The sequence below is a fragment of the Enoplosus armatus genome, chromosome 11, assembly GCF_043641665.1.
Source record: "Enoplosus armatus isolate fEnoArm2 chromosome 11, fEnoArm2.hap1, whole genome shotgun sequence".
In the NCBI taxonomy this organism is placed as follows: domain Eukaryota; kingdom Metazoa; phylum Chordata; class Actinopteri; order Centrarchiformes; family Enoplosidae; genus Enoplosus; species Enoplosus armatus.
In genome coordinates, this window is record NC_092190.1 from 11,773,935 (window position 1) to 11,788,429 (window position 14,495).

The 14,495-nt window shown below is 41.9% G+C and overlaps 1 protein-coding gene across 2 annotated transcripts in view; it reads right to left on the minus strand.

The window, feature by feature from the left end:
• Positions 1–14,289, minus strand: part of LOC139292473 (ATP-binding cassette sub-family C member 4-like) — a 35,644-nt gene extending 21,355 nt beyond the window's left edge. Inside the window, exons 1-20 of one of the 2 annotated variants that reach the window (XM_070914821.1) lie at positions 14,210–14,283; positions 13,484–13,594; positions 11,759–11,879; positions 11,428–11,652; positions 11,245–11,334; positions 10,976–11,139; positions 10,733–10,858; positions 10,198–10,447; positions 9,995–10,102; positions 9,705–9,794; positions 8,692–8,883; positions 8,442–8,536; positions 8,225–8,311; positions 7,989–8,085; positions 6,821–7,051; positions 6,694–6,738; positions 6,479–6,610; positions 6,266–6,303; positions 4,906–5,000; positions 4,326–4,472 (exon numbers count right to left, since the gene is read on the minus strand). In XM_070914821.1, the coding sequence (XP_070770922.1) occupies positions 4,326–4,472; positions 4,906–5,000; positions 6,266–6,303; positions 6,479–6,610; positions 6,694–6,738; positions 6,821–7,051; positions 7,989–8,085; positions 8,225–8,311; positions 8,442–8,536; positions 8,692–8,883; positions 9,705–9,794; positions 9,995–10,102; positions 10,198–10,447; positions 10,733–10,858; positions 10,976–11,139; positions 11,245–11,334; positions 11,428–11,652; positions 11,759–11,879; positions 13,484–13,594; positions 14,210–14,283 (2,518 nt within the window). Of the gene's footprint in view, positions 1–4,325; positions 4,473–4,905; positions 5,001–6,265; positions 6,304–6,478; positions 6,611–6,693; positions 6,739–6,820; positions 7,052–7,988; positions 8,086–8,224; positions 8,312–8,441; positions 8,537–8,691; positions 8,884–9,704; positions 9,795–9,994; positions 10,103–10,197; positions 10,448–10,732; positions 10,859–10,975; positions 11,140–11,244; positions 11,335–11,427; positions 11,653–11,758; positions 11,880–13,483; positions 13,595–14,209 lie in introns of both variants that reach the window. The other variant, XM_070914822.1, reaches the window with a different exon arrangement.
• Between the last annotated feature and the right edge of the window lie 206 nt (positions 14,290–14,495).

Consider the following 14,495-nt stretch of genomic DNA (forward strand, 5'->3'; position numbering starts at 1 on the left):
GGCAGAATGTGGTGGTATGGCACTCTGGAAGCGTGGTGGAGACATGGCACCGCTGACCTAAAAGTTGCCTCCCAGCCTCCCAGTCAGTCCTATGGAGGTGGGCCCTGTAATCACCTCTCTCCACGGCCGTAAGCAGCTTACAGCTTTATCCAAAATGCCGCTCCCGCCTAAAAACATGCATGCAGACGAGGCCGGGCTCCCCATAACAGCCATTGCATAAACCCAGCCAGAGCATTATTCCCCACAACAACCCAGCAATGCTCCAAATCAGTACTGATTCAAAGTCAAGTGGCGTAAGCATGTTGTACACTTGGAGGCAGACTAATCTTATTCACAGTGTGAGTGCCCCTTTAGCATACAGACATCCTGAGGGGAAGGTTCAAGCAAGGGGGTAGAGCTGCTACTATACTAGTGTAGAATATTGCTGCTTTAGCCTGGGAATGGGGGGAGGACTTGTCAAACTGTGTTTGTGGAAGATCCAATAATATTTTATGTAATTTTACTGTCTAAGCCATAGATGACCCAAATTCATGCATATCTGACAAACAATGCCAATAAGAAAAGGATAGGTTTCTCTGGGTTACATCATACCATGGTTAGAGGGTGTTAGAGCAGAGAACATCAGTCAGCTATCAGCTGTTTGACAAGCGGCTCAGTTAACAGAGAGTTTCGAAGGGGATGAAGTAAAGACCCTTCTCCATCCTGCGCAGACTATAGAGGGGATACATTACAGTGATGCAGTTACACAAAGACATTCACTGCATGGAAATGCCTATGAGGTAAGATCGGCATGGGACAATGGCTTCAATCACTATGGGTGGTTGTCAACAATATCACCTATTGTGTAGAGAGGGGTATAGACGTTTCAGGATATCAGCAGCATTAGTATCAAACAATTTCTCATGGTTGAGACTCCAGGGGTGATTTGCACCACTTTTTCAGGCTCAGGAAATATCAAGCCCTCCCAACTAAGGTGGCCCCTTAGGTGGAGATATTAGGTGAGCAGGGCCCCCAATCACACTTAAAGAAATGGAACAGTGGGGTCCGGCTAGAGCAGGGCGTGTGGCAAATCGCTGTTCCCTGTAAACATCAAGATAAGGGGACGACTCAGAGCCGCTCCATGTGTGGGCCCCGGTGCAGTTGGAGGGGCCTTTCAGTGAGGCAAGTGCGATAATGAAGGAAGACTGGGGAGGGGGCTGCCAAGGCTGGAGGTGGCACAGCTCACCTGCACTTCCATGAAGGGCCCAGGGGCCTGGGGCAGCCTCCCACCGCCGGCGCCTTGCTGCCAATACTAATACATTCTAAATCCATTCTCTTCGCTCACACCGCCAGGCTCCTGCAATCTCCTCTCCTTCCCTTTCATGCAATTAAATAGTGGAAGTGCCGAGCGAGGGGGAGCCCTATCAGCCATACTGCACACACACACACGGCTCCATCTCCACATTCAATTTACACACCTCGATATCATCATCCTCTCTGCAGTACTTCCTCCACTTCGCTCTTAACACTCTTGCATCCCCAGACCTGAAATACAGACATTAAAAACATTGCCTCTGTAGACACAATTAGAATCTCACATCACTGACTACAGAAGATCTAATGTTCCCTGCGCCAACAGCAACTGAGTGACACCTAGCACTGAGATGGCCCACTATGCTGATGTGAGAGGGGGGACGGTAGAAGTGTATGTGTGTGTGTTTTGACTGAAACTCCACTCCTTGGCTGTGCTGATGAGCTGAAGCCCTGGCCTGCAGTCTCTGAGGGGATTAGCCCACTCAATGACACTAAATTACAGGGATCAACATCAGCTCAACACATCCACCGCTGTCTGTGCTGCTCTAACTGGATCACATTTGGATGAACAGCTGTAACTGTACATATTGCTAAAACTGAGTTACGTGAATATATTAAGTGATATAAATTCACATAATAATCTGTAGCGTTATCGACACCATCTAGATATCTTCAAACTCATCAAATGGCGTTGTCAAAAAATATAAAAGGTTTTAATCACCAAAAGCACCAACTTGGAAATCAACTATTTCCACACAGCACAAAAGATAAGACAGACACATGATTCAAATGGCGCAGAGGCATTCAGTGGCTGATACAGCCACTCTCCATCAATCATAATTCACCACTGCTGTACTCTATTGTTATAAACCACATTCACAGAATAACAAATAAGACCTTTGTGCAGTGACGCTTGAAATGGTAACCTTTAACTCCATGGACAGCTATCAAACACAGGGCCTGTTCAGCGCACCTATCACTTACACGTGTAAACAGCTGTCAAATCCTTAACAACACACAGTTACAAATTACTCACACTTATTGCAAGACAGTGGTGGATGTGGAAGCAGCTGTGATGGGAGTAGCATTTATTTTCATGAAGGAAAAAAATCCCATAGACTGAAGGAAAAACATTAAGAAAGAAAGAAGAGTGAGAGAAAACCGGCAGAGCTGACAGCAGCTGTCTTGGTCCTGGTTTCACTCAGGTCAATGAATCAGTTGAAAAACACAGCAGGAGAAGATACGTAAAAAAGTGAAACTTATTTATATTGTATAGATAAAAAAAGGTCATGTTCATGTTTAATCTACTGTTGACTTGACAAAGGACAAAAGAAACTCAGTCTCTGGGACAGTTGTCTATAAATCCAGTCCAGCGTTGTTTGCCAGCCTGGAGGCTGAGCTGTAATGACTGGACTGGTCATACAATGGTTACTGATAGCAGCACAACAGCAATCAGATAGCAGTGTCTGTTAAGCCTCTCCTTTGCTGCGCTATTAAACAGATTATTACATTATTCAAAGTGTTTGTCCTCCTCCCGTGTGTAGATTACCAAGCAAGGCACACCCAGATAAGCCACCAGGTAGTCCAATACGTAACACAACGGCAGCAGTAAAAACAAAAGCCAAAGATTAAGACCTGTGGTGTTTGCGCCAAACACAGCTTTGCAAAGGAAAGCTTTGTCGCTGCACCCACCTCTAATGCCAGAAGAAACCGCAAGCTCCCGAACACCCTCAAATCATATTTAGACTTGTGTTACCAGCTTATTATGACTCATTATACAGATACAAGTTCCCTTCTTGTTGAGAATTCCCACCCGAGCTGATTGTGTTGTACATGCATGTCACTATGAAGAGATTAGGCTGAGTAATTATCTGCTGACAGGTGAACAATGCTCCAGAAAAATTAAAGTTATCAAAGTGGGCCACTTGACAGTTGACTTTGGATATGAATGACAGCTTGTAGTGACATTACTTCACCTAATTAATAGAGGTCTTTCCTTAATACCAGAAAAATCATATAGATAAAAATAACAGCAAAACATTTTGCAAATGATTTAAACAAACCTTGAAACACGCTCTCAGTCTTATTGGTTTCTATTTAAAAGGTGGTGCAAAGCACGGCTGAAGAAAATCCAGCAGCACTCCCTGAGTAAAGTCAGACATGTTTGGAGTGTTTGCTCACTTTTAAAATCATGCCCATCTGCCCACTCCATTGACCCAGCAGCTACAGCCTACAAAGCTAATGAAATAATCGAAGATTTCTGATACAGCGCACAAGACAAATACGTCTGTATTTGCACAGCTCCATAGTGCAAACACAACACTGTCCAAGATCTAGAGCAAACAGTATTTACTCAGTATGATTGTTTGCTTTTTGTTAGGGCTCACAATAAAAAAAAGATAGTGCTCTCTTTACACATTTAAATACATTATGGCTTTATATTAAGTCATATCACAAGGTTTTTAGGCTGTATTGTATTGGCCTCTTGGTTAAACAGGCTTTACTTCCCAGCAGTGAATTTTACGATGCAAGTGCTTTCACAGTCAGATATTAAACGTCATGAATCCCACAAACAGAAAAGCCATCTTAAAGCTTGCACGACTAAATGTCTTTATATTATAGTTAATATTAGATCTTCTGATATATCTATCTAATATATATCAGTTATTTATTATATTTATAAAGAAATTACATTAAAAAAAATCAATAATAAATAATAAAATCATTAAAATCTTTATATGAAAATGTTTAACATTTGAAAACGTAAGTTATCATATTACATAGAACTTGATAGCAATGACAAACTATGGAGTTTAAGGCAAAAGGGTGTTTGGATGGAAACATGACAAAGTAAGTAGCAGTCTGCTCTCTAGTGGTGAAATGTTAGAACAATAACTTCTACCGCAGGTCCCACTGGATGTTCACATCTCATAATCATCTCATCCCTCCTGACTAACCCTGACCATGCTGTAAACAAGTTGTTGGTTATCAGTTATTTAAATTAGAACTTGATGAGGAGGTGAGCCACTTACCAATTGGATTGATATCGAAAAAGTGTACCGGGGTCCGGAGGATGGCATTAAACATGCTGTTGTGTAGGGTTTGGGCCGAGCTCACCAGGACATTAAAGAAGACCAAACTGCGAAGGAAGCCAAACACGACTGAAGTGGCTGTTAAACCTGACAAAAGCACAGGAAAAAGAAAATCCATCAGCATACCACAATGCTATCCTTGTGCCTGTTCCAAGGTCAGCTATGCATTTAAGGTGCCATTATTAAGCATGCTGTATGACACAAAAAAAGCTGATATATTCCACTTGAGCTTTTCCTTCAATTATGTATTTATGTCTTAAATGCTGATCTATCACTGTGAATACAAAGCCTGAAAGAGTGAAGAGGCTGGGAGTCACAGGGAGACAGTCAGAGCAATCCAGCAGCAGAGAACAAGAAAATCACTGCTATCTCCCTGTACAGCTGAGGCCCATGTACACATACACTGGGCCTTGAAGGCCTTGGGCCACAGCCAAAGAACTGTGGATCTGTTCATTGAATGGCTGGCGTATTCAAAGCCTCGGCGGTACACAAAAAGCAACGTGCGCTCAGTGATCTTCACCTGCGTAAACACCTAGGTACAGGTCAAGGTCCAGCTGCCGAGGGAAGCTGCCATTGAGGTGCGCTGTCACATTGATGTGCTTCTGTTCAGAGGCCCTGCAAATCAGCCACAAAAGAACCAAAAATCCACAAGGACAAATAAACACAACGAAGAAAGAAAGCTGCAACATGAATGCACTATACAAAACACATTCCTCCTTTCCTGAAGCACAAGGTCAGTTTCAACACGTGAAAGATAATGCTAAGAAAAACAGTTTGGTTCAGTCGTCTTCTATAACAGTTTTTCTCAATTGTTTACACACTAACACTAGTACTTGAGACACAATGCCCACAACCTGTAACTTGTGTACCAACCCTCTGAACCAATTACAAGCATTACATTTCCTGTTTTAAACTCAGGTTACACTCAGTTCTACACACAATTGAACAATGAACAAAATCTCTCGTGGAACACACTGCCCTTCAAAATGATACACATGGGCAATACACATGTTGCACATTTGTTCAATTAGGAATGAGATCTTTATCAATAAAAAGGGCCACAAGTGGGTTTCTTCTGTTCTGGATGCCAACATAGGAGAGAGAAGCATAGCAAGAGGAGTGAGAGTAAGAGGAGGAGGACAGGGAGGAGGAGGAGGAGGAGGAGGAGCAAGGAGAGCCATAATATCTGATGAGATTCTGACCTCTTTGGTGGTCTAGCACTAATGGAGGCTGTACAATCAGAGCAGGCTCACAGTAGCATCCATCGTTTGGACTTTCCAAAATGAGAATAGGTAAGAAATCTATTCATCTCATTACAGTTTTGTAGTACTGCATATCAATAAAGTACTCAGTGATTACTGTACTACAGTACTGCTAGTGGACTGTAGTACTGTAAATAGAAAGTATGTTTCATGTATGTATGAAATTAGAACAGTATTCGTACCTACACAGTATTTACAACATGGTTCTAGAAAATAACGCTTTTGTTCTGTATGTAGAACACTTTACACATCGAACATTTGTTGGGATGTATACAGTATTTTGGGGGAAAAAATATATATTTTACAACAGACATTTGTAGTAAGTGTAACACTGATAAAGTGTGTTCAATTCAGTGTTCAACTGGTTCTTAGAAATGTCTATTCATATGATGGTGTGTGTGTGAGAGTTTTGCCGTGTGTTTTTGGATTTGTGTATAGAGATCTGAGAATATGAGGTTTGCTTGCAGAAAATGTCTGTAAACAATTGAGAAAAACTGTAAATCATCAACCATTTCCAGTCTGAGAAAAAAACACCATGTTTGGCTTAAAAAACCTGCTATTCCCACTTTTTGCCAGCACTCATGTTTTTCACAGGAAGCAAAAGAAACAAAATCTCACCAGCAAGCAAGCCACCAGTCCTGTAGAACAAATGTAATCTGAACACACACACAAAAAAGATTAAATATTAAAATAATGTCACAAATAAACACTTATCACAGCTGTCAATCATTCAATGTAATGGAAAAATTCACTTGAGAGAAAAATTATGTGTTGTATTTTTCCAAAACTGCTTGAAAACACACACCAAATTAATTGAAGAAATTGACTCACATGTGCTAGGGCATTGAGTAAAATGAGGAGAAAGAGGACCAGGAAGTTGGCGCCTGCCCTGAAATACTTCACATACATACGCAGGCCGATGTTTCCTTCTGAGCGGCTTTCCTCCTCTGTCGGATGCACTACCTACAGATAGACACTGGTGTAAATGCATCATCCAGCAACACTTCAGATCAGGCTATAATGAGCAGCAGGGAAAAGATGAGTACCTTCTGCCCTCTAGTGGCTGGTAGAAAGCACAACAAGCCTTTTTCCTCAGTGAGATTGCTATACTCGAATGCTTAAAGATAAAAAACGCCTTTTATCAATTATAGTCAATATTTCAAATATACCTACCACTGCAAGTGGCTCTGTTCCCTCAAACACAGAGTACCGAGAGGAGGAGAGGGAGGACATAGAGGACATTGAGTTGTCAGAGAGCGTATGGGGGTAGCGGGAGACAGTCCCGGGGATGGGGGTCGTGCCTTGCTTCTCCTCCTCCTGGCCCTCCTCCTCCTTAAGCAGGGAAGTGAAGTCCAGTCCTGAGCCCTGCAACTCATTGTAGGTCCCTCGTGCCACCATCTGACCCTGACAATGACAGAAAAAGAGATGCAGTTAACAGCTCAAGAACTCTGTAAGTGGCATGTTATTTAAGCAGAGGAACATGTGCCCCTGACAGCTTTACCAATAAAAGGAACATGTATGGAAGTAATGGTCTCTGCAGTTTTCTATACACTTTTAAACTCTTACAAAAAGGCAAATTCTTCCTGACACACAAATTCATCAAATGTGTTGAGGCTTTTCACAGAATGTTCTTGGATGTCTCCCACCATGTTGGAAGAGGACAACAGTATTGTGGAAAATAGTCTTGGTTGATATATAAATTAGTGTCATGTTTATGGATATTATAACCATGCAACCATAAAGAAAGTAAAAGCATGCTTTTTCCAGTGTTTTACTTAAGCTAATGCTTATGCCACTGTGCAGAGAGTCGTCATGTGTTTCTTTGTTATTTTTTTACTGATCAAAGCCGTGGTAATAGCTGCTAATCAATATTATTATTCTATTTTATATCAACACTGACTAAAATGGCTATGTCTAGTTTAGAAGGGGTCGCTCGGAGTAACAAACCCAGAGAGAATATTTCTTTTTTTTCTTTCTTTTGTAAATAGAAAACTAATTTTCATTGTTTTAACTTTGCAAACTGCACATACAGTATATTGTATGGTTGAGGAGTTCATCAAGCCTGTAAGAGCAGCAAGCAGCTGTGTGTAATCACTGTGAATCTGGTGCCTTCACGTAACTACAAACAGTTGAAAGCAACCTTTAAGTCTACAGGGTTTGCAGGGTTTCTGAAGGGTTTGTTTACGGTGTTTGATACTCAAAAGATAGATTTTGGGTGTAGTATTGCTGTTATTGAGCTGGGAAATTCAGTGGAATTAGACATGGGCAGATGTGGCAGAGTTCTTCTTTACATGTAAACTCTTCTAAACACACATGAATATAGACACACATGCACACACACCTCCTTTAGGACAATAATTTGATCTGCAGCCTTCAGATACTGCAGTTGATGAGTAACCAGGATACGAGGCTTCTTCCTCAAAAGTCCACAAATACACCTGAAGAAAACAAATATTTTTATGCCAAAATGAAACAACAGCTTACATAGCAACATAATAAATAACATTTGTTTAACTGATATGTACTTTCAACTGGATTTCTCCATGGAAGGTTGGAAATGTTAGTAACAAGACTTACTCTTCAAAGAGGTGTCTTCCCACCTCAGCATCCACAGCACTGAGTGGGTCATCCAGCAAGTAGATATCTGCATCCCGATACACTGCTCTAAAAAATACACACACACACACACACACACACGCACACACACACACACACACACACACACACACAATAGGTTATCTCTGTCGCTGACATTAGAGTAAAAAGTGCATTACTGTATAGTTATCCAGCACACCTTGCTAAGCTGACCCTTGCCTTCTGTCCTCCACTGAGGTTGGCCCCTCTGTCCCCGACCATTGCTAGGTCACCACCTGGCAACAGGTCCATGTCCTGAACCGGGTCCAAATGAAACCCTTACCAGTCATTCACAGCGAAATTGGACCCACTACAAGCTAGATGTGTTAAACATTTTCTAATATACTACACAGTATGAATGAGCAGCTGAGCATGTGATAATCAAGAACGTGACTTGATGTGATTCTCACTCTCTTGAGGGCGCAGGCTCTCAGAACTCTATCATACTTCTGGGGGTTGAGCTCTTTGCCAAAAAGGATGTTGCTTCGAATCGTACCAGGTAAAATCCAGGGCTGCTGAGAAGTGTATGTCAGCTCTCCTTTGACCACGACCACACCACTTTCCTGACTCAGTTCTCCCAGGACAGCACTGAGGAGCGAGGACTGACGTGCACAAACACAGAACACAAATTCAGATTTAAAGAACAATTCTGACACTTCCCTGCAGAGAGTTAATGAATACTATTATACTGATATACTTATACTGATGAAAAAGATAGATACCGCTGGAACTTAAGCCAGGAGACAATTCACTTAGCCTAGCATAAAGACTTTTGGGTACAAAGAAACAGTTACAGCACATTTCCGTTTGTTTATGAGTTAAACAAACAACGTGCAACATTTAACGTTCAATGTTAATTTAATTTTAGAGGTTCTGGTGTATTTCTTGACTTGAGCCAGGCTAGCTGTTTCCCCCTGGTTCCAGTCTTTATGCTAAGCTAAGAGTCTTCCTTGCTCCATATTTACCACACAGACACGAGAGGGATATCAATATTCTCATCTAACTTTCAGTAAAAATGTGTAATAAGTATATTTCCCAAAAGACAATTACTTAATGGCATTTCAGTTAAGCAAAAATGAATGAAGAATGCATTCTTCTGTCTGCACACAAGCTAACTATCTAGCAGCTAGCTGCCCATTAGCTTCAACAAGAACTGCTAGCACTATCACCATGCAACAACAGGATTAATTTATGGTCAAATGAAGGAATGTTGGTATTTCCTACCCATCAAAATATTCTCAATTGTGTCAGTTAAATTTAATGGACCCAGTGTCATTTTATAAGGCAAAACCTCAACACTGACTCAACGCTATACTGCTGGTGAAAAATACAGTTCATTATATTATATTATTAACTTAACATCTCAGGTTTATAATCATGTGTGTGCATGACTATAAACCTGAGACCAGAGAACAGACCTGACCTTCCCAGCTCCAACAGGTCCAATTACTGCCAGCAGCTGCTCTGGCCTCACTGTGAAAGTCACGTTCTGTAAAGTTGGAGCCTCGAGCATCTGTAAGAAAGAGTAAATGAACTGAAACACCGCCATGTAGTATCTATTCAGTAAGTCTGTTAATGTCGGGTTCACTTATACAGCTCAAAATCACAAGTTCGTCCCTGAGGCTTCACAATGTAACCTTTGAGGGGTCTAAGGATTGCCGCATGCAATGTATAAATAGAAAGGAGAGACACCTTACCCACACCAATTCTCACCTTATCCCAGTAGCATAATAAATCCTGAATCTTCACCATGCAGTCCTTCTTGTCTGCTGCAGGAAGCCCCTGATGCTCAGGAGCAACTTCATCCAGCAGAAGAAATTTCTTTGAAGAAGAATCACATTCAGGGTTTCAGCTTCCATAGATAGTAATCAACACACACTGGTTATAAATATGGCCTGAATCTGCGGTGTATTTACTTGAATCCTTCTGATGCTGATGAGAGACTCGGAGACCTTCTCTATAGCAAAGGGAAAGAAGAGCGTGATGGTGAGTCTGACCGCCCCGTAGAGGGAAACAGCCATGAACACTCTGCTAGCTGTCAACGTGTTTCCTGTCAGTACGTAGACGCAGACGGTGATGAAGATGATGATCTTGCTGGCCACAAAGAAAGATGCCATGTTCAGGCCACGCAGGTAGGAACTTTTCATGATCTTGGAGATTTCCATTCTGTACAGTAACAAGACATGTTATCAGTAAATGCTGTTTAACATACATTATCATTTTTGACAGCATACAGGACCATTTGTTGTTCTTTCATTTTGTTAATTTACAAGAAAGGCAGGTTACAGGAGTTGTTAATGTTTTTTAACATTTCTCATTAATTTCTTTACTCACCTGTATGAAAAAACGGACACAACAGGATAACATTATCATACTGTCTACTACTTGTATCATAACTGTACCATTTCATCAGAAATTACAATAAATAGACATGAGGAGGAATTGCTGTACCTTCTGACCTCATCCACCAATGCAGCGAAAGGCTTCTCCCACCCGTACATCTTTATAACGCGGATCCCAGCGATGACTTCATTCATTGTGCGTATTCTGTCATCTGTTAACACTGCCGTTTCAGCCCTAAAAGAACAGACAGAAATAGCAGCAGTGGCACCAGTACAACACAAGTCAGAAACCTTTCACAAGTAGAGAAAACTGTTATCTATATCTGATACATCTGGCGAATGACTTACAAACCTGAGGCTCGAAAACAAGTGTCCGAACATGGTCTGTACTGGCATCAGGATGAAGAAGACAGCCATTCCCGCAAGGCATGATGGGCCAATCGCATACATCAACAATACTATAACAGTTGCTGCTTGTAGAGGCCCAATCCACAAAAAGTGCAAATATAATGTTACCTGTAAGGAAACAATGAAGAGGAAAGAATAACTGAGGTATGGTCTGTATTATTGAGTATGTCACATATAAAATATCAACTTAAATATATAAACATAGATAATTACCTCATCAAACTTGTTGACATCATTGGATAAAAGGTTTACAATTTGTCCTGTGGTAGTTTTGGCCAAAGCTTTGCTGTTAAGACAAAGAGCCTTTGCAGAACAAAGGTGTTAAATCAAGTCCTACAAACCACAGGAATATGACAGAGGATGATATTTATACATAGATGTCTCATACTGACTGACCTTCTGGTAGATCATGTGACACATGGCCACGCGAATCTTCATGCCCGCTCGCTGGACATGGTAGAAATAGAGATGATGAAGGACGGCCAGGCAAATGGTTGACAGGGAGATGCCTGCAGCATAGCTGTAGGCCTCATAGACTGCCTCTGTGTCTGTGGGGTCATAACTCTCAAAGTACTCAATTATCTTCCCAAGCAGCACTGGCTGAATGACTTTGATGACTTCCTGATGGAAAATGAGATGTAAAGCACATATGTGGGTGTGCAGCATTAAAACAAAACTTAATTGTTAATGCAGCATTGTTCTCTGGAGATGTTTGGTTTCACTGTACCTCTATAAAGATGTATATTCCAATGAGTGAGTATGATCTCCAGTAGCACTGAACAAGAACTTTGGTAAGTCTGGGTGGGCGCAGATCTTTTGCTGCCTGTCGAACCTCTCTGTTCCAGTACCTTGGAAAAGAGAAAAGACAAGCAAAGGTTACTCCCAGTCAGTAATCTATAATTAAGCAATGATTCTCACAATAATGCACTGATGCACTACTGAATGTTTCCCGGAAGAAATCACAGGAAGAATTCAATTCCACATATGTTATGTAGAATGATCCATTATAAGCAGTTTACAGATTTTAGCATGTGGCTGTCTACAATACATACACGTTTCTACACGATAGAGTGTTTACTGAGGTAGTTATCTGTAGCATTGCATCATAATGATAAAATAATAACAAGATTCTATTTTGGGCTTTTGCATTGGATTGAATTTTAATTGGATATGAATTATAAAGACAGAGCGTTGCTTTGTTGCTCAGCTCTCTCTTCACAGCCACCGTTAAATACAAACCCCACATTACTGCAGCTGCAGTATCTAACTATTGGTTTGTGCCATTCAAGGCATTGATCACCCCTCAACTAGACAGTGCAGGCCACCTCTTTCTGGAAGAGAACCCTCGGACGAAGGAGGTGCTGACATTTTCCCCATATCACAGTAATTGTAAATTGCTCCAGTGTGTAGTAGCGATTATAATTCAGTCAAGCCAGAAGAAAGTGTCATCTGCCAGCAGCAGAGATGGCCATAATGTCACTAAACTGGGCACCCAAGCTGTGCCTTAATATCCTGTCCTAGAAAATCACTAACAGGAGTGGGACTAAGGTATCTTTATCTTAGAGTCCAGTACTCACTGTGAAAAAAAAGCTTGCCTTTATGCCAAGCAAGAAAACTAAGCTCTTAACTCTCAGTGGCAGCCCCCACTAGAGGTAGTGGGATTAGTGTGAGGGGAGGAGCCTGCTCTCATGAGATACTGTCTATATATAGGTGGGCTCACCTCCAAGCTCAAAGTCAGCTCTGACACCAAACTCCCCTCAAAAAGGGGGTGGTCTGTCCCCTATTTAGAAAATGTCCCCTATTTAGAAAATGCTGAAAGGTGCCAGGCAGTGATGGGAACATCCACAAGTCTCTGGTTGGCTACTACACACTTGGATTTTCCCAGTGGACAATATAACAGTTGCTTATTATGAGAATAAAGCTCTGACTGTTGTTTGCATATAGTAGTTTTGGTGGTTTTGAGCACTAGGCTGTTGCTGAAATGGTGGATCGGGTCTTGGAGAGTTCCCAAACCTACCATGTACTATTATCATTCAGGGGGACTTCAATGGCAATGACTTTAACCCTTGAAGTTGCATGGATGTCAAGAATAAGAATGGCCTTTCTGATCTAAACCCGAGCAGTGTGGTGGTGGACATTTTTCACAACTGGGAATCATGGAAGCAGATGCCAGAAGGAGCTGTGACCAGAAGGTGATTTGTGTCTTTCCTCTTAAAATACGAAGAACCTGAGAGCAGTGATCGATAGTAAGGGGGGGGGGCAAAAAAACTAAAGAGGTCTTAAGGGCGTTCAACTCTGCTCCTGACTGGGGTTGAATTTCTGTAAAATACATAACAGATTACTGTGGCATCTGAGACTCCTGGAATTTAACCTATTTATAGTATTAGTGACTTTGAGCTGTGGGAGACTCTCTGTAAGTAAGCCTTTACCAATACGTTATTCAGTGTCTTACCATTGCAGCTCCTCCCCGAGTCTATCTGATGCATCCTCTGGGAGAACGTCATACATGTCATCTTCCTGCAACTTCCTCTTGTACCCAATTCTGAACAAGGGATTCAGCCAGCTAGAGAGAAACCATATGAAAGTATGTTCAGTAGTTGAAAAACACCTATTGAAATTATTGTTGTATCTCCAAAATGTCAACTTCTAAGAAACTATGAAAACCTTGTTTTGGCTTAATGACAAAGCATGAAAGCCACAACATAGACGGCAATGTGCTGGCCCACCTGTAACTTGTGATTTGCAACATTTAAATACCACGATTTAAATGAAAGGGTCCATTCTTCAGAGTAGTCCGTTTATTTTTCCTACTGTAGCAAACTTCCAAAACTTGTTTAAGTAAAAGTTTTAATACTTGTTGGAGCACTTCTACTTTTACTTCACTATTGAAACAATAGTAACCTACTTTTTTCGGCACTCTGTATACATGAGCAGCAGCATGCCACTCTAGAAGTAGGCTGCACAACTCTTACTGAACTTGTACCACAGAGCCTGAGCCCTCCCCTCCATGTGGCAACACTGTGGTTTATGTTGATGTATGGACGGATGCTCCTGCAGCTACCTGCTATCACCTCACAGGGGGGCAGCCTGTCTGGAGTGACCACGAACTGTCAAACAAGAGAGCTCTCCGTTCAATTCATGTCAAACACGGCTGTCACTGTGAGGCCGGTTTTCTTACCAGAAGAAAATCTTGGAGAGAAGATTAGCTGAAGCCGACGGATTATCCTTCGCCTCCTTCCGCAGAGGCTCCATGCCCCCCGACAGTAAAAGCGGCCTGAGGACTTTCTCCGCGGGCTGTGTGGCAGAGGGATATCGACAAAGACTCAGCGCAGGAAACACTGAGAGAAAAGCTGCTGTAAACTCCAACGTCTGTCAATACCACACCTTCCGACATTCAGGATGGGATTACTTCAGGAGACGCACTGCCAATTTGGCAGGTGAGCTCGGCGCTGCGTAACCCCGCC